The sequence below is a fragment of the Simochromis diagramma genome, unplaced genomic scaffold (assembly GCF_900408965.1).
Source record: "Simochromis diagramma unplaced genomic scaffold, fSimDia1.1 OVJJ01000802.1, whole genome shotgun sequence".
NCBI lineage: Eukaryota > Metazoa > Chordata > Actinopteri > Cichliformes > Cichlidae > Simochromis > Simochromis diagramma.
Window position 1 is genome coordinate 10,267,262 of NW_024387492.1, and position 20,287 is coordinate 10,287,548.

The following is a 20,287-nucleotide window of genomic DNA, read 5'->3' on the forward strand; positions in this document are numbered from 1 at the left end:
GAGAGAAAAGAAAGAGAGCTAACTTCACTCAGAGATGGAGAAAGATGAAGGAAGACAGACAGGAAAGGAAGAAAACAGGTTAGATTGAAAGATAAGGACTGCTCAGTGGCATGTTGCATGAAAATACTGGGCAGTTTTTTGCAGGATAAACAGGTTAGTTTGCATTAAAGTTCTGTGTTGGACAGATGCACAGTGGCTGTGTGCTCACGGTCAGAGCTAGGTTATATCAAATGTAGCAGAGGTGAATTTGCATTTAAGCTGATGATGGTTAGATCATTTAACTGAATTGCAACTTTATCCTGTCAAGTGTAAAGATATTATAAACAGTAGGGGGTGTACATCATTAAAGTTAGCTTGTGAAAATGCTTACATACTGTTAGATCCAGTTGTGTAAATCCACAAATAGCAGCAGGTCAGCTGACCGCAGCACATGAACTAAGAAAATCTACTGAAGCTCATATTAGAAATTACTGCGAGTTGCGATTCTTTTGCGTCCACTGTATGTGTCGTACATAACAGATTGAAGCTTTCATGAGATTTAGAATTTAGATTGGAATCATTTTTGTTTTCTCGTGTACTAATATTATTTTATTATTACATTAATATAGCAAAAGGTTCAGTTACTTTGTACAAAAAAGGTTAGTAGATTTGTTCTTCAAGGAGCTACTTTTTACTTTCTTTGAGTACATTTCAGAGCCTGTACTTTTTCACCTGTAGTTATACTCAAGAAAAGAAAGTCTGTACTTTTGCCGCCTCTGCTGGTAGTTTGATATATCTTTGGATTTTTCCGTTACAAATATTTAAGGTTAAACACGAAAATCCTAGAATGGAAATATTAAATATTAATTTTTTTTTTTTTATAAATGTATATATTTTTATATTTAGCAATTTAATTCAGCCCTTCCCCCCAAACCACACACACACACAAGTCACATTTACAAAATTTACTTCTGGTTCAGGTTATTCTCTGTGAACTGACACAACACTAAAACGTCTTTAGAAGCATGCTAAGTTAGGTTTTGCACATATGCAAGGTCATGTCTCATAATACTTCACACCATACTATTAATGACGTATTTAACAGCTCTGATTAGCTCATCCTAATCTCTGTGCAAAGATCAAACATCCTGGCAAATTCCTGCTAGCTGTTCTCAGGAATCAGTGGGGAGTATTCAGCTGTAATTCAACTGACTCAGGATAACACTGAAACAGAAGTGAGGAAAAAAACACCGTGCATTGCTCTTTTAGTGAAAGACCATGCATCCAGCAGCTCCTGCCTGCATTGTGACAAAGGAGTCGTGCAGACAGGGAGCATCCTGCTATAATGTTGTTTTCTCAAATTAAACATTCACGATAAAAGTTTAATGTGAGCATTTACTGTAAACACAAAAAAGCAGACAGACTATTAAAACAATGACCAGGACAGAGCTGGAAGCAACAGCATGTGCGTAGAATGAGTACGTCATATATATTTTCTACTCGTACTACTTATATAAAGTTACTGTAAAGTCAGTGTCTAAGCCACTAGACTCTAATTAAATGAACTTTGTGTCTGTTTTTTTTTTTTTTAATTTTGAGCTTTTACAGATGTGCAGCTCCAAAGTGGCTTGAACATTGTTTAAAAATGGAAGAAAATCTACTTTTCTCCTCTTTTCTTTTTGATTTTTCTTTGGCTCTCTGCACACAGATACCAAGATAATGCAGTTCAAGCATGATTGCAAGCACTCATCCAAGGCATAGCCTCATTATGCAGTTTGCAGCCTCTCGAGCCAAGACTTGATGCCTGACCCCTGTCTTTAAGATCTAATCAAGCACAGTGTATACAGCTTCTACAAATCAAATTCAGAAGCAAATATGTGCTGAAATTATAACTTGTGATGTTTTATATTAGATCTAAGTTTTCTTGCAATTGTAAAATCAATATTTTGGTACCTTTACCTTTAATCTTCAACTCAGTTCTTGTAATTTCTTTAGGTAGACTTCCAGAATTGCTCTCTATCTCTTAAAGGATATTAGGACAAAGTTCTTCTTTGGCTGTTGGCTGTCTTTTATTCTGTTCTCAGCCAAGATCCCACACTGTAGTACTGTTGAGGTCAGGACTCTTTTATGTGTTTCTTTTGCCATCCAAGCATGCTTTTACTGCAATGGCAGTATGGGGCAATTATTCAGCTGAAAAATAAAGGTGATTTGTAGCTCCTTCCTCCTGAAATCAGTGCAGAATCAACTAAAACTTAAGGAACTAGTCTCATATAATGACTTTAAGGCAATTTTAAATGATTTGGATGCAGTTAATGCAAATGTGTTTCCAGTATACTGAATATCACCTGTGTTTCTAGCTTTAGACAATTACTTTTACTGAAGTATTCTTTTTTTTGACACTGAAGTTTATACGTAACTGTACATGGATTTGGATTAGGAGCATTTCATTTTGATGTCTGTACTGGAACTGCTTTTATGTTATCTCTCTATCCCTATAGGGGGCATAGGTTTGCACAGTTTGCTATGTTGAGCCAATTAGTTATTAGAAGAAGTGTGATAAGAAGTTGTTTCCTCATGAGTTACGCACGACTGGGTGTGTTCCTTCCAATCTAAATCCATCCACTCTGTTAAATCTCTTTGAGTGGCAATATTAGTAAGTTTCTTACTTGTATTCAATTATCAGACAGTTTCTATGATATTATTGAAGTTATTTGGAAATGTTTGCTGTGTTTTATATGTCAATAGAAGGAAATCCAATCCAAGCTCATGTTAATGTGACATTTCTGTAGTTTGTATCATTTCAGTTTCACACTTTTTTGCATTAAATCCTGTCCAAATACGACACGTGCCTGTTCATTGGAGGAAGTGGTACAAGAGAGAGTTTAGCTGGCTGTGAATCTTACTATATAGGACACGGGGTCACATTGGGTGCAACAGTACAATGTTCTACTAACATTTACCTCCTTATTCTCCCTTCGACCTCCCACAGCATGGATTTTCACAGCCGAAGTGCCAATGTGTGCATTTTTTTTTGTTTCTCCACAATCATATTGTATGTTAGCGCTCAAAACTTTACAAAACCTTTATTATATACACGCAGCCATGTGAAGACGGTGTACATAAAGTGTTTTTTACAAGTGGTCCTTTTACAACAGGATTTCTTAGCAGAAAATAAAGGCAGAAGAGAAAACGAGATGGAGAGAAAGAGAAAGTTGTATTTGGTCTCCGCAGAAGAAGTGTGTCACACATTTCCACATTTATTACATTCAAACACTTATGGAAGCAGCTGAGTGTGATCTAATTTTGTCTCTTCTTTGGAGAGTTCACTGATTTCACAGACCGTAGTCTGATGTGATGATCTTGTAGAGCTCCCAACCTTCTGCGTTTTTGATACTGCTCTTCACAAAGGCTTCTGTTTCACTGTAAAATACTCAGTTTGCTCAGATGAACAGAATGCTCATTTCTCAGTCCTGAAATCCTTAAACGCATTAACCTTTCTTTGACATGCCATTTCACTTTGTCAAGCTGATCTCCTGCATCCAACCACAACCTCAATAGATGTGGCTCAAAGATGGCAGGTTACGTAATGTCACGACGAGTCTCTATGGGTTTTTTTTTTTATTTGAGTTTTGATACAAAATAAGATTTAAAAAAGTCTGGAAAAGCATAACTGAACAATGGTCCTGTCTTATAAATTCACATTTTAAATATTTATCAGTCTGTGGGTGTTGGATAATTACTCCTCACTCTGTAACTCATCATGCATTTACATTTAAGTCATTACATTTGTCTTCTTACTGTTGTCCACTCTGCTTTTTCTTTCTACCGCCTCCATGCAATTTTCTACAGGCACATTATCACTATATTGCCAAAAGTATTTGCTCGTCTGCCTTCGCACAGATATGCACTTAAGTGGCATCCCATTCCAAGCCATACCAGTGGAATCCAGTATGATATCAGCCCACCCTTTGCGACTACAGAGGAGGACGAGCGGCAGGTGTGGCTGTCTCTAGTGCAGAAACACTTCCGGGTTCGCAGTCTCCTCAGCGAACCAAAACATCCGGAAGCTCACACGGAGAAACCAGGAGAAAAAAGGAGAGAAAACCAAAACACCACACGGAAAATATAAACATACACTAAAATACATGAGCCCTGGGTCCCTAGACCCAGGCCATGACAAGGAGGGCCCATTCCCAAACTGTTACCACAAAGTTGGGAGCATGAAATCATCCAAAATGTCTCGGTATGCTGAAGCATTAAGAGTTCCATCCATCCATCCATCCATTCATTCGCTTCCGCTTATCCTTTTCAGGGTCGTGGGGGGCGCTGGAGCCTATCCCAGCTGTCATAGGGCGAGAGGCGGGGTACACCCTGGACAGGTCGCCAGTCTGTCGCAGGGACAGGGACAGACAACCATTCGCACTCACATTCACTCTCACATTCACTCGCACATTCACACCTATGGGCAATTTGGATTATCCAATTAACCTATCCCCACAAACTGCATATCTTTGGACAGTAGGAGGAAGGCGGAGTACCCGGAGAGAACCCACGCAAACACGGGGAGAACATGCAAACTCCACACAGAAAGACCCATTAAGAGTTCCTTTTACTGGAACTGAGTTAGCTGAGCCCAACTAAAAAACAACCTCACATCATAAGTCTCAGTCCGGCAAGTGCAGTTCTCCTGGCAATCATCAAACCCAGACGCATCTATCAGTTTGCCAGATTGAGAAGCATGGTTTATTACTCCAGAGAATACCTTGCTACTGCTAGAGTCCGGTGCCGCTGTTCTTTACACCAGTGCTTTGCAAAAGCTTGCATATAAAGCTTGGATGCAGGTGCTCAGCTATGGAAACCTATTCCATCAAGCTCTCTACACACTGTTCTTGAGCTAATCTGAAGGCCACATGAAGTTTGGAGGTCTGTCACTCGTGACTCTGCAGAAAGTCTGTGATTTTACATGGCCTACCACTTTGTAGCTTAGTTGCTGTCATTCCCAATTGCTTCCACTTTGTTAAAATACCACTAACAGTTGACTGTGGAATATTTAGTAGCAAGGAAATTTCACAAAAGGACTTGTTGCACAGGTGGGATCCTCTCACAGTACCACACTGGAAGTGAGTGAGCTCCGGAGAGCGACTCATTCTTTTACAAATGTTCGTGGAAGCAGTGTGCCTGCCGAGGTGCTGAATTTCAACAGCTGTCACCATGAAAGTGATTGGAACCGCTGAATTCAATGATTTGGATGAGTGACTGAACACTTTTGGCAATATAGTTTAGCAGTGGGTTTGAAGCCGCATGTGGTTACTGGCCTAACCAGCCTGCCTAGTGTTTATCGCTTCTCACTGCTGAGTTTACTTCACCTTGTTTGGTTGACGCAGGCAGCGACCTCCGGGTCTGATTCCATCTGAAGTTTTTATTGTCACCACGTACTTGCTCAAAGGGTAATTGCTGTTTTTTTCTTTATAATAATATTAAAGGATCTTGACGTTACATACATTCCCACCATAACTTATGATTTGGTGCTAGATAAATGAAATTATTGTGACTTAATGAACAGCAGCCATGCATCTGGCGACTTGGATGATGGCTACAACCAGCCCCAAACCCTTTATCTGCACCCTGTCTGCTTCGTGTTCACAATTAGATTTAAGTACAAGACAAAAAAGAGCAGAAATAGGAAAGTCTTTGTGGTTACAAGAAAGAAGCACAAATATTAACATCTATGCCCAACATGACACAAAGGGGAGGAAAGGTCATATAAAAATCTCACCAAAGATGAACACCGGCACTGATTCACCGAGCTGTGAGATGTGAGAATTCGCTGGTTGGAGTCTCTAATGTGACACATGTGGATCCTGGATATGTGGCAGAGATGAATATGATGAGTCACTGGTCACGACACATACGGAAGGCATCTCACATCGACGAATGTAAAGAATAAAATGATACGATATGAGGGGAAAGACAGATGCATTTTGGTCCACACCCACACCTGCACTCACCAAGCTCCAATCTACCCATCATTTTCTGCACCTGTCTTTCTCCTTTTTCTTTATCAGTTGGCTTTAAACTATTTATTTTTATCTTTCACATTTTTGAAAAAATATTAGTAAGGACTGGGCGTTTTTTGGCTTGTACTTTGGATAAATGCATCTTAACCTCCTAAGACCCGAACTCTTCCACGGCATGCATTTTTAATTTTTCTTTGATATTTGGGCTGATTGGGGCCCGATGAATGTAAAAACAAAGAATTACCAGATTTTTTTTTTACCTTATTTTTGTTTTTAGGAAAAATAAGAGCCACATATGAGGATATTCGTTTAAAATTTTGATAGAACAGTAGCAGTATAATGTCCTTGTAAGTGGATATCAGGCCCATGTAGAGCAAAATTGAGTATTTTGGTCTAAATAACCCAAAATGTGATGTCCACATATGTGGACGCCAGGTCCTAGGAGGTTAATGGTTCTTTAAAAATGTAGCGAGCGCTACACACTCCTCTCCTTGTACATAGAGATGTAAAATATTGTGTATGTCATTTTACTACACTGCAGCATAACTTGGAGCACTTACAATGACCTTATCAGGGCAAATACATTTATATTGAGTCATTTTTTTATTTGCGAGAGGGTTCAAAGCATTGAGGTTTCTTCTTGGCATATTCACGTGTGTCCAGGCTTAAAAAGTTCAAACATCAGTGATAATATTTTTCCCTCTACTTCTTCTTTGTAACATTATATAGTACTAAATTAAACTAAATGACGACCATGAGAGTTATGAATCTATTCTAAACATGTAAGCCTTAGGTCTTCTTCAAAGAAACAGTAGATAGGTCAGTGGTTAAGTTCAGGATTTGAACCTAAAGCCATCTGGGGCCTTTTTATGTGTAGTTTGCATGTTCGCCCTGTGCCTGCATGGGTTCTCTGCAGGTAATCTGGCTTTATCCCATAGTCTAGATTTTCACTTGGATTTAGGAGATGTGTAATGTTCAGTCTCTATATGTTGAGAACCCAGGACTAACAATCCAAACAAAAAAACTCCAAAAAACAGATTTGTCACCAGTGTCCTGGTACTGAGACCCAGGAAATCTGATTATTGTAAATCCTTGTAGACATGATACTCACAGTGGAGAGGCTGACATGAAACATGGGAACACATCAGAATGTAAATTAACAACAATAAAATATCAGTTCAAGTTATGAGATTATGCAATTTTCTAATAAAAATGATTCTAGGAAAACGAGGAGTCACTTTATTCAGTTAGCACACGTACATGAACACCATGTTAGTGTCCTACGTGGCCACACAGAGCCAGTGAACCTTTCTACTGAGTAGTCTGCAGTGATATCTCCATCTATATGTTGCCCTGTTGTAAAGTGTTTAAATAACAAACAGTGATTGAATAACACTGCCAACCTACTGCCTGTCTCTACAATGACCTGCGAGTCACATGGTGTCTGGACTAATGCTGTCTTCTATCTACAGGTCAGGCTGCTGGTGATGGTGTAGCAGAGAGTTTTTTATGCTTCAGTTTTAAGGATTCTTTAAACAAAGATGGACTAAAAACTAAGCTGTTGGATTTTCTTTCTCGCTGATGGGACTAACTACGCACACACATTAGACACGTGGCATCTCGCTCCAAGAGACAAAGTTCTATAATTCAGCACAATAATGGGCTATGATTCATGCATTTCAGATAGGAGCACCAAATTGGCATAAGTGACAATGGAGACACTGTCCCTAGAGTGAACACGTTGTCCAGACAGACGGATATGTGTGAGAATGGGCATTAACGAGCTTATTTCATTCAGCAGATCTTCCATCCGCAGCTCTATTTTTATGTATTCAGATATTATTTCCCTTCAGGACTGCAGGATTGAGTGTAAAGTTGACTCTCTCCAGTTTTCCTTTGATAAATACCAAACACTCCCAGATATTTGTGTCTGTTTATGGAGGGGCTGTTTGTGTGAATCCTCCCGTAGATTTATGACTTTAGAAACAAAACAGAAAACCGCCTGTTTGATGAACTAGGAGGCGGAAGACTTCAGTGTCTTTCTCTCTCGACTTGACATATAACATTTTAAATAATTCTTAAACGCTTCAGATCACGCATGACCCCAGCTGTCGAATTTTTAAAAAAAAACAACCTGTGGTCTTTTGAATTTCAACATATCTTCCAGTTTGTCAACCCGTCACAATCACCTCAGTTTATTTTTCGGCCTGGCCTGAATTACTCCCCCCAAATGTTTTGTTGTGGTCAGTGTTTTGGCAATGAGTGGTTTGCGCTTAGAGTTCTGGGTCAGTCTGTGGGATCCAAATCCTTTTTCAAACAGACTATTGCAAGTCAAAAACAGGAATCTTTGGCTGATGCATTTATTGTACAACAGCAAAAGAAAAATGTTCATGCAAAAATTGTAATCAGAGCAGTTGTAGGGAAATAGAATACAGTCTTCTTATTTATACATTATATAACTTTTGCTTAATGTGGTTCTAAATTGCACCATCTAACACCTTGTTACATAACCAAGAACACTGACTTGATAAGCCTTCTTGACAAATTTTTCTCACTGATGATACAGTATGGACAGCGGACACTTTATTAGGCAAACCTTGGTAGTATTGGGTTGGACCCCCTTTTATCTTCAGAATTGCCTCAGTTATTCATGGCACAGATTCAATAGGGTGCTGGAAACATTCCTGTCATGTCAATTTTCTTCCAAATTGACATGATAGCATCACATGGTTGCAGATTTGTCAGTAGTGATCTGGTGACTGTAGGGAGCATCTGAATACAGTGAACTTATTAATGTTATGATCGGGAAACCAGTTTGAGATGATCTGAGCTTTCTTGAGGTGTTTTTACCTGCTGTAAGCAGCCATGAAGAGATGGACATGGTCAGCAAGAAGCTCTCAGGTAGGCAATGCTCAACTGGTACCAGTGTGCCAAGAGTGGAATCCAGTGTAGCCTTCTGCTGCTGTAGCCCATCTTCTTCAAGATTCGATGTGTTGGTTATTTGAGTTCCTTATACCTTCCTATCAGCTCAAAACAGTCTGGCCATTCACCTCTGAATCTGACATCAACAAGGCATTTGTGTCCACACAGCTGCTGTTCACTGGATCTTTTTTCTTTTTGGGAATGTCATTTGTTAACTCTAGAGATGTTTGTCTGGAAAATCCCAGTAGATCAGCAGTTTGTCCATGTGGTACCAACACCCTTTCTTTCCCATTCTGATTTCAGCAGGTCACCTTGATCATGTGTACATGCCTAAATGGACATGTTGCCATGTGATTGATTAGATATGTGGATTAACAAGCAGTTGAACAGGTGTAACTAATGAAGTGGCCAGTGAGTGTACTTGTCTGAAACACTAATGCCAATAACTGGAGTTTGGCTTACTGCATGACGACATTGCTCCTTAGCATCTCAGTGTTTCTGTGTGTGTTTACCGTCTTAATGACCTAAGAGTTTTGACAAGAACCCCAATATCATCTGTGGCTTCCCACAATGCAATCGGATATCTGTAACCGAGAGGAGCCAGTTTCAGAGGTATGAAAAAATGCTAGGGGTATGAAAACTGTTCACCATGAATAACGCGAGGTGGGACCGTAGGGAGAACGATGATGTCGGTAAAGATTTCACCTGAAACATAAATCCAACCATATGTGTTATGTGGATATTTCATCCAAGTGCATATATCTGTTTTGAGAAATATTTGCAGATCTCACCTTAAACATAAGTCAAACAGTATCTGGTGATCTGGATTTTGTTTCCAAGTGCTCACATCTGTTTTGAGAAACATTTGATGTATAAAGTGGCAGTGCAAGATTTCTTGAATTTTATTAAGTGATCTTGATATATTTTAAACTTTCTCACAAACACAGACTAGAACTTTTAGAAAGCTTCCTGCATTTGGCATGCTCATATGATTTATTTTTCCTTATCTCTCTCAATGCAATATCAAACCAATGCAACAGTGTGTCTTTGTGATTAACTGATTGTGGCTATTACTGTGTTTACACTCCAGATGCTACCGATTTTATTGATTAGAGTATTTAAAAGTCACTCAGATCTGAGGGCTGTGAGGGTAAGACAATCAAAATGTACAATCTTATCTGCTATGCAGATTACATTGCTAATCATGACTTTGTTTTTACTAGCTACGCTAAAATCAAACCATAATGAAAGAAGGTGTTCATCCTCTATGCGGGCCATAAATTGCAGTAAGTGCAGGCGGTTTGATGACTCACTGAATCCTGAGAGTGAGTCACTAATTTCAAGCCCCCGGTGGCTTTTAGTATTAATCCTGGAGACAGGATTAATGTAATCGAAATGCTGTAAATGTCATATTGATTTTTAAATTCTGTCAAAATAAAAGTATGTCCTCCAGTAATAACTGGGTATTTTATTTAAATTTCTATTATAGAGTGGCAGGCTTTAGACATCACCCATACCTTGGAAAGGTTTAATAGAATATGTCTATATAATCATGTATATCACACTGAGATATTCATAAGAACACCCGGAGTGAGTCATCTATCACACTCTCTCCTCTCGTTATTGCATTACAGAGCATGCCCAGTCACAGCGTGACTCAACCAGCAGAGATGTTGCTGTTACAGGACACCACCATCAGGTCAGAGTACGCTGCTCCCATTACTCGTTGCTAAAGACCCAAACCTAATTTTCAGTTTATAGTACTACTACTGAGATATGTGTTTAACATATTTCAACATAATAGTTCATTAATGTGTTTGTCAGCTTCTCCTTACATATAGGATCAATATAATGCTTAGTATGTCTGTTTATAAAATCACATGACCAAATCTGAACCACCTTATAAACAGTTATTGAGTTGTGTAAGAGGGGGTTCACTGTATGTTACTGAACAGCTGCTATTCATTTTGCAATAATAACTGAATAACTCAAATGTTTAAAGATTAAATAGCTCATTTTAACGGGGTAAAAACAAACTGTGGCTCATTATGGTCACTTTACATAACACGTGTACACTGTTAAGCATTCTGACTTTACTGTCTTGTGTGTCTTTAACCTTTACATACCTTTCATATTTCATGCCTTTACCATATGGTTTTGATCTGGGCTGAGAATTGGATCATAGAAAGTCTCTATCCGCTTGTTAAGCAATGATGTATCAACCCTGCTTCCGGTCCCAAGCGTTTTTTAGCACTAGTCATGTGTGGGACTTCTTTAAAGTCAGATTTCATAAACTCACGATGTAACTACATCCCATGGGCTCACAGTGTCCCAGACACCACATATATGACTATTTCAGAAAAGAGTGCCTCTTGGGCTGAGTCAAAATTCGGTGTGGACATTAAGTTTTGGATCAGGACTTGTTCATAGTGAGTAATTCAAACCATGCAGCATCATACACTGCTCAAAAGAGATCTCACTCTCAAAAAAATAAAAATAAAATAAACATCATGTAAAATGACCCTGAAATGGATAAGCGGAAGATGGATAGATGGATGGATGAATCATGCAAAGTATCTATACTGGTATAGACTTGTAAATGGTATTAATACCTTCATCTTTCAAGAACTGCCTGCTCACTCTCACCACATGAGGCCAGGAGGATGTAGGATCTAATGATGAGTCCAAGGGTTTCATCCCAATACCTAATCGCAGTCAGGGTGCAATTGCCTAGCCTGCAGAGGTCTGTGTGTCCTTCCATGGATATGCCTCCCCAAACCATGATTGACCCACCATCAAACCGGTGATTCTGAAGGATGTCACAAGCAGCATAATGTTTGACACAGCCTCTCCAGACCCTTTTACATCTCTCACATGTACTCAGGGTGAACCTGCCCTCATCTGTGTAAAGCGCAGGGTGCAACTAGTCATTCATAACCGGTAGACTGCTGGAGGTCAGGCAGTGGCAGTGCTCATCCCATTCCTCCTTGCACAAAGAAGCAGATACCTGCCCTGCCCAGCTCCCCTAGAGTAACTGTACACTAAATTATTTGATGTCTCGCTTAATCTATATTTATGTTCAGCTGCAGTTGAGGAATGTACATTGATGAACTTGCAAGGTTTATGTAAAAGTGGTTGGAACTGGCCCTAATGAGCAAAACACTGTAGTAACAACGTAGTAGGTGCCAAACATCTTACCCAGTCAACTGCAGATGTTGAGAAGTGCAGCTGGGGCCAACATAAACTGTATAGAAAGAACGAGAGAGAACACCGTGACAGACGACAGAAAGCTCTGGCATCATTTGAGATCATTTCCTTTCTGTTCTCCAGATATAAACTTTAAGCAACCATTTTGTGCTACAGAACATCTGTTTATTGCCATTTTTTATGAAATAATAAAAAAAAAGTCTCTCTGTGTCTGCTGCCAGCTGGCTCCGTAATCAAAAACATAAAATAAATTAAACCTACTGTAGGTCACATCTTTGAGTCTGAAGTTTTCTATACAGGTTTAAAATCAATCCTGACAGGTAAGCTTCACTCAGAGACTTCTCTTACAAATAGGTGGATCTCATCCGTGGTGGTGAAAGACTGAAATAACAATTCAGGTCGGGAATTTGACTCCCTATCATGCCACGCATTTTACAAAAAACCCAAAGAGTGTTTACCAAGGAAAACTTTGCATACTGCAAAATACAAACAAAGAAATAAAAAGAAAAAAAGGAAAGAAAATGTATAATTTTGTATACTTAGTGTTAAAGGCATTCAACTCAGTATGATTTATGTACTGCTGTAGGAATAAAAAACAATCACACCACATACAGATAAGACACATGAATTCTTTACCTTTTAACATGAGAATGTGACACTGCTGAAAATTTAGCATCAAGAAAAAGAGTAAAAAAAAAAAACAACCCACACAAAAACACATACATTCAAATTTTTTGACTAATCTGTCCAACACACCCTTGCAATGTAACCTTATTCTGTAGACGTAAGAATGATGATGATAGTAGAGCCGATCATTTCCACACTTGTATTCATTCTCCATGTGCCAAGCTGTGCAGTGTATTCTCTTTGCTTTTAGAGGGACTTTAAAATTTAGTTCAGAGGCATCGAGTGCAACTTTCTGCCTCGGGAACCTCTCCCCAAAAATGTAAACTAACCCTTGACTCTCACATGTCTCGAGCACATATTGTTGAGCTATTTTTGAAGCAGTAATCAGTCTCTCAAAACATGCCGTCATGTTATCCATGACAAAAGAAGCTGCTGAGAAGTGCCAGGACCGCCCACTCATTTATTTTGAATAGGAGGTTATGGAGGCGTTGTTGCACTGAATTGTTCTGTCAACAGTCCGACTCTGAGACAATGGCTTCTGTGCAGTGGATTGGGATCTGGAAAACTTGTAGTAGGGTTGAACACTTTTCACTGATCATTATGTTTGAAGAGTTGCTGCAATGTAGAAGGCCCAAGTTCCTGCCGGGTAAGTCCACTGCCATCAGGGAATGCTGTTGCTATGTGTGGCAAGCTTCTTCTGCAACATTGTTTAGTTGGATAGTAAACAACAGAGTACATTATTGTGGAAAAGGTCTTGCGTCACCCCTCATTTCATTATATTTTGCCTCTGAGGAGCCAGAATTTGTTGTAACTTTTCCATTGGTCCTGAGCAATAGTTCTCCAGGTGTTCTGAAGGTCTTTCAAAGGTTTGCTTTGGACATTGGCTGGTTTTTCACTCATTTTCAGTCCATTGTTGTACTTGACCATTTTCAGATGAATGTTTTATTTGTTGATTCATTTAACAGTGACATATCAATCACTCAAGCATCAACTCAAGGGACACCAGTGTTGTGTCCAGCAGACAAATTAGCAAAGAACCAACTTTAAATCTTTATACCTGTATACTCCAGATACTTGCAGCCTGTCATAAAAACACATAATTTGTTCCCATTTCTTTAGTTAAATCTACAAAAAATGATGTTAAAGATAATGATGCCAGGAAAAAATAGTATATGTGTACAAACAAGGTGAATCCCAAAGAGCTATTAGTGGGATAATTGGCATATTTCACCACAATGTGCACCGTGTCCTTCAGATTTGAGGTACCTGGACAAGCAGAAGACAAAGAAAGTATGACTACTGAGAAAACCCCCCAAAACAAAATACAAAACAATCTAAATCTAAAAGATACATCCTTAAGAAACAGGAAGGAATCTGGCAAAACTCAAAATGCATCTGGCCCTTCAGTTGATCATCTACTGTTTACTGAAGCCTCATCATAAAGGGTCTTGGTGGAACGGTGGCTGTCAAGAAACCATACTTAAGGAAGTAAAAGAATGAAAAGTTACACAAGAAATGTACTGAACAGATAAATCCAATTTTTTTTAATTCAAATCATCATTCAATGTATGGAGGACGTCAGAAGAGAGGTACAAAAGTAAGAGCCATCAGCCATCTGTAAAACACAGCACAGACTCTGTTATTGTTTGTGGCTGCACTTCAGGCAGTTGTGTTAGAGATCTTGTCAAAATGGATGGAATTATAAATTCAGCAAGGTACCATCAGAGTTTGATCCCACATAAAGCATCATATGAAAGATGTCTGACTGGCAACCTGACTAATCATCTTGACTGAGAACAACATATAAGGTGGCAAACATCCAAAGAAGACCTTAGAAAGTCCTTCAAATAGCCTGGAGAACCATTTCTGAAGACTAAGGACATTTCAAAATAAAGGTGGTCAATAAATTGCAACCTCATTAGTATCTTCAGGCTTTATTTTCGTCATATATGCTGTTTATTCACTTATAAGTTGTTCACTTATAAGTTGCAACAATAAGTTGTTGCATTTATTTGCCATTTTCCAGGCAAAAATAATGAAAAGAGGGATTGCTTAAGATTTTTGCACAGCACAGTACATTCACATAAATGCAGGACTCAAGTTTTCCTAGCAGAACTTTGCACAGTAACAAGGGGATCAGTGACATTCACGTCAGCTGTCAGCAGTTTTACTGTTGTGGCTGATCAGTCTATTTAGAATAACTCATGTTTCAACGCTCTCGCCATAAAGTTTTGATTCCTCAAATCCTGCGCTAGCTTCAGCATCAGCCCACATGCCATAATCCATATACATGATTCATCTTTGATATGTCATTTTCCCGGCAGTAATCCCAAACTGTTTATTAAAGTGTCTATACTGTTTTTAACTCACTATATTCAACATTTTCCTTATAAACGGCTCATTACATTTGGTAGACATTGTACCAGTTGTTTGTCTTAATTTACATCCATCAGTGTACAATGTACAGAACATTCTACAATATTCAATAAAAAGGTTATCAAGGGTCAATGTGTCTTTGGCTAGCGGGCACCTTTGACAAAGGCACGATGTTCATCTGCAATAGAAATCAGGGATTTTTGTGTGTATTCCCTGTCTTTAATCATAGATTTTCATGATTAATTACCCGCCGAGAATACAAGTCATTCATCAAAACTGATATTAACCATGCAGTTCATCAGCATCGATGTCCAATAACTTGCATGACCTACAGTGCACTGCACAATCTCCTCAGATCTCCTTCTAACGCATGTTTCTTCTTTTATCCAAAGTGTTTTTACTCGCAGGACTGCAGCTGATTGGATGTTGTGCAATATACGGTTCTACACGACAAAAAGAAAGCAGCCATATGTGAGATTCATTAACTGGTGAATTTGGCATCAAAATTCGCACCAACTGAAGCCAGATTTAAACAAGGGAAAGCATTCACTCTAGCCTTCTGCTGCAGAAGAAAAAGGCCTTCTGAAACTAGGGAGGGTACTTAATCATTAATCAGTTGTATGTGACTCATGTGTCTGGATAAGATGAGATGGTTGCATCAGTTGTGGTGTACCTCAAAATGTAGTAACACAATCTTGTGATAAGCAGTCTCACAGGCGATACATACGTGAGTTTAACACCTGCTTTCACAGAGAAACTTGTAATGTTTCACCAGCTGTTCTGGAGGAGCCTTCAGCACAAGGGACGGAGTCTTGATCAATCTCGATTCACGTGTGCACACCCACACACTCACAACACCACCTTTTATCAGTGCAACACCACCGTTCCTCTTCCTTCCCATCTTTTTAGATAACTTCCATGGATCCAACTGCTCACTGCCAAAACTTAATAGATGCTGACAGATGAATGTAGGCAAAGCACGCCAATATATATATTAAGATTCATCCGCCCGGAAAAACAAATGAGTGATATAAATAAAATTTAAAACAACATTGTAGCCAAGATAAACACCCTGTCAAATCTTTGCAGAGATAAAAAAAAGAATAAAAATGAGTGTGGACAGAGGAATGATTCTCTCGAGTATGGACAGCTGCACATCTCATGTCATTTTAGCTAATACTGCCTTCTAGTGGTGCACCGTCGTTCCCAGAGACTTACTGAAACCACCAACCTGCACATAAACTTTTTAGTTGTTTCTGCCTTTTTTACAATTTTGTATTTTTCATGCTACAAAACAGCAAACATGTTAAATCTATTTGACCTTTATCCATCAATACAGGCACATCGAATGCTGAGGATTCAACCTGAGCTTCCTTCGTGGCAATGGGGGCTACATTTGCTCCTAGGTGGGAATAATAAACAATAAAACTTTGTACAGTTACTTTGTTTGCAAAGAGAGGAAACTACAATGTGAATATTATTCACATCTATTTATGCCTTTCCCATCCCTTGAGGAAAAAGAGCCAGTGCTCAGAGCTTTTTGAAGTCCTGCAGAGTCCTGGCACGATCGAGAGGTGTGGGGAGTTGAAGCTTGCAAGAAACCTGTTGTGCACTGGGGGACTGGCACATCTGATTACACAGTGCGTCCTGCACAGTTTCCACCCTCTGAGGCCCTACTGACAATTCATAGAACTTCAGAGACCCTCCAACCTCCCACAGCTACTGACATGTCAGATAAGTTTAACCAATCTGGGGATACAAAGCTGCAAGAACACGGAATTTATTAAGACTTAAATTTAACCCTTGTAGTACCTTTAAAATTTTAAAAGACAGTTTAACCTCGGGACCCCGAAAGGTCCCAAGGCAACAGGTGATATAGCAATATCATAAATGAATTAATTTTTTCACATCAAATCTTTTCAACAACTTCAGACCTAACCATAGGTATACAGTTTTTCATTAGTTTTTTTTTTTTTTTATTAATATTTGTATATTTCTATGCCCTTATTGTCATAAAGACCCCTGTTTTTTAACTGGAAAAACCTATAATCTGCAATATTTTTCAAAAAATTAGTTGCAAAATAGAATATTTGGCATGAGGTAATTGCAGTCTTGAATAGGTCAATAATTGACAACAACATTGATTTGGATGCATTATTATTTTTGGAGCAATGAGAGATTAAAAAAAAAAAAAAAAGATAACTTTTGCCCTGTTTTTTTTATTGGAAAAAAACATAATCTGCAATATTTTCCAAAAATTGGTTGCAAAACAAAATATTTGGGATGAGGTTATTACAGCAATAGGTCAGTAATTGATAACAACATTGATTTAGATGCATTATTATTTTTGGATCAATGACACTTTTTTGCAAAAACAAACTGAACTGAGCTGAACAAACTCAACAACAAACTGAACAAAGATGTAATTTACTTTTTATAACATAAACCACAAAGTGTTTTCAAATGGATTTTGCAGACAGGGGCACCACATCTGTTGCAGTTGGTTATGATCCTTTTGCGCTGTGTGCACGATGCGCACTGCTTCCGCTTTTTGGAAGGCGACTCCCACTCCTCCTCCTGCTGCTGCTCTTCCTCCTCTTCCTGCTGCTCTTCCTCCTCTTCCTGCTGCTCTTCCTCTTTCGCCTGCTTCTGCTGCTCTCTGCCTTGGGCTTGTAAGACCAGGCTGAGTGCGAACGATGTTCTAGGCAGGTAGTTTCTCTTCATCATGGTCGGGGTGATAAGGGCTCTGCCAACCTGGTCTATGTACAGACGCCGGATATGTCCCTTTCCTCTGTTCCACTCTGTGTCCACAGCAGTGAAGAGGACAAAAGCGTTGTAGCAGCTTACATCAAGCATGTGATACAGCAGACACATGGGCCACCTACGTGTCCTCCGACGGCAGGAGTAGTTGCCACAAACCTGCAAAATAAAGAGAAATGATCAGATGACATGAATAGATTTATACAACCTCCACTGTAACTATCCAAACTATCATCATCACATTTATGTTATCAGATAACTGATGGGACTCTCAGAGTTATAACAACGAGTAACAGTAAATAATTTGGCAAATAATTGATGTATAATTGTGCTTACCTGATCTAGATGATCCACAGCCCCTTTGCACTTGTTATAGTCCAGGATGATCTGGGGCTTTTTCTTGCCAGAGATTTCGACTTGTGGCTCACGGTGCTTTGTGCTCAACAGGAGAACATTTCTTGATTTCTTTGGCACGTAGGATACCAAAGCAGCGTTGTGACTAAAAGCAAAGACAGAGGACATTAACTCTCTGCGTTGAATGTTCAGCAGCTGTGGGGGCAGCTCAGGTTTGTTAATCCTCAGAGTGCCCACCAGGGCCATCTTCCTTTTCCTCAATTCCTCTGCAAGAGGAAATGATGTAAAAAAATTGTCCATTGTTACTGTGTGGCCCTTCAGTCCGTCTGTCAAATCAAGCACCACCTGCATTCCTTGACTAACCTGCCTCTTTGCTGTTTCAGACCTCCCAGTATACAACTGCAGCCTCCAGGCATAGGCGGTCTTCACATCGCATAGGGCCCAGATCTTTAGCCCATATTTTGCAGGTTTGAGGCGCATATATTGTTTGAATGAACAGCGGCCCCTAAAAGGGACCAGCTGCTCATCCACACATATGTCCCTCCCTGGATTAAAAAATTTGGGCAGGCGGCTACTCCACTTGCTCCATAAATCCTTTATAGGACCCAATTTATTCTCCCTGCCACCTGAACGGGAAAGACGATCGTCAAATCTTAGGGCCTGATTAATTTGCTGGAATCTTTTTTGTGACATTGTAGCAGAAAAAAAAACACGTCCTGTCACCCCATCCCACAGGCTTATTGTAGATTCATGTTGAGACCTGTACAGACCAGCCAGGATCAGCAGGCCCATGTAAGCCCGCAGCTCCTCCTCTTCTACGTCCTTCCAATCTTTTATCGACCTCTTCCCCTGCAGGTTGGTAAAATGCCGGACTAGCTGCATAAGGTCCTCCGCAAATAAAAGATCAAAAGCACTCACGGGGCTGCTGATCCTAGCAGTTGCGTAATGGGTTGGTCCTGGGGTTAAAATGGAAGAAGGAAAATATGGCAGGGTCTCCTCGTGTGTGGGACACCACAGGATTTCCCCATTTTTCGATCTCCACTGACTGTCGAGCTCCATTTTTACCTCTTCCTTCTCCTCCTCAGACGAGCTGCAAGGCTCCTCATTACCTGGCAGAAATTCCTCCCCTTCTTCATTGCTAGTGCTATCTTTTTCGCTTTCGGAAGACTGCAAGACTGCAGCAACATCCTCGTCTGAATTCGATGTGGGCTTCATCGTGCAGAAATGACCAGTGTTGCAAAATCCTCCGTAAGGAAAATCGCTATCGGTGTCCTTTTTTCTCTCTCCAACTGCATTTACAAGAACAATGGAGATCGACAGACCACGTGACTTTCGCGCATTGCATTGTGGGTACGAGTGGCAACAAAATCAAAACACTGCATCAAGTGCTAGCATTTCCAGCACCGGTAATCGTTAATTCTGAAGTTTTAATCCCTACTTGCATTTTATTTGCCCCCAAAACAGTTATGTACAAAACGAAGGAGAACACGGCAAAGACAAAGACAGACTTGACAAAAAGGCAAAAAAAAAAGTACGAGGAAAAAAATCAAAGGAGTGAAAGGGTTAGACCTGTGGACTGCCATAATGAATTAATTAAATACACCATTAAATAATTAATTAAATGTGGCAATAATTAATTAAAATCGGAAATAATTAATTACATAAATATTTACAACACATGTAATTAATTAATCATTGACATATTTAATTAATTATTGACACATTATTTATTTATTTATTCCACATTTTAATTAATTATTGCCACATTTAAATAATTATATAATTAATTCATTTTGGCACAGTTGACTCCTATGAAACGCCAGGACTGCCATAATGAATTAATTAAATACATCATTAAATAATTAATTAAATGTGGCAATGATTAGTTAAAATCGGAAATAATTAATTACATAAATATTTACGACACATGTAATTAATTAATTAATTATTGCACATTGGAGTTTTGCCTACATCCGGTGATGAGAGTGCTCATTTCATCCTAAACCTATTTTTCATGCCATTAGGTATTCAAGGGAAAAGCATTA

At 39.3% G+C, this 20,287-nt stretch overlaps 1 protein-coding gene across 1 annotated transcript; it reads right to left on the reverse strand.

Moving 5' to 3' along the window:
* Positions 1-17,539: 17,539 nt before the first annotated feature.
* Positions 17,540-19,731, reverse strand: LOC120724722 (piggyBac transposable element-derived protein 4-like). The gene is made up of 2 exons (XM_040017063.1): positions 18,225-19,731; positions 17,540-18,047 (listed from the first exon to the last, which is right to left on the reverse strand). Exons 1-2 carry the CDS (start codon positions 19,455-19,457, stop codon positions 17,556-17,558), a joined length of 1,725 nt encoding a protein of 574 aa, XP_039872997.1. The 5' UTR covers positions 19,458-19,731; the 3' UTR covers positions 17,540-17,555.
* Between the last annotated feature and the right edge of the window lie 556 nt (positions 19,732-20,287).

Coding starts and splice junctions, on each gene's coding strand:
- LOC120724722 (XM_040017063.1), bottom strand. CDS start 19,457: ATGAAGCCCACATCGAATTCAGACGAGGATGTTGCTGCAGTCTTGCAG. Junction 18,048..18,224: donor CTGTGGATCATCTAGATCAG/GTAAGCACAATT, acceptor TTTATTTTGCAG/GTTTGTGGCAACTACTCCTG.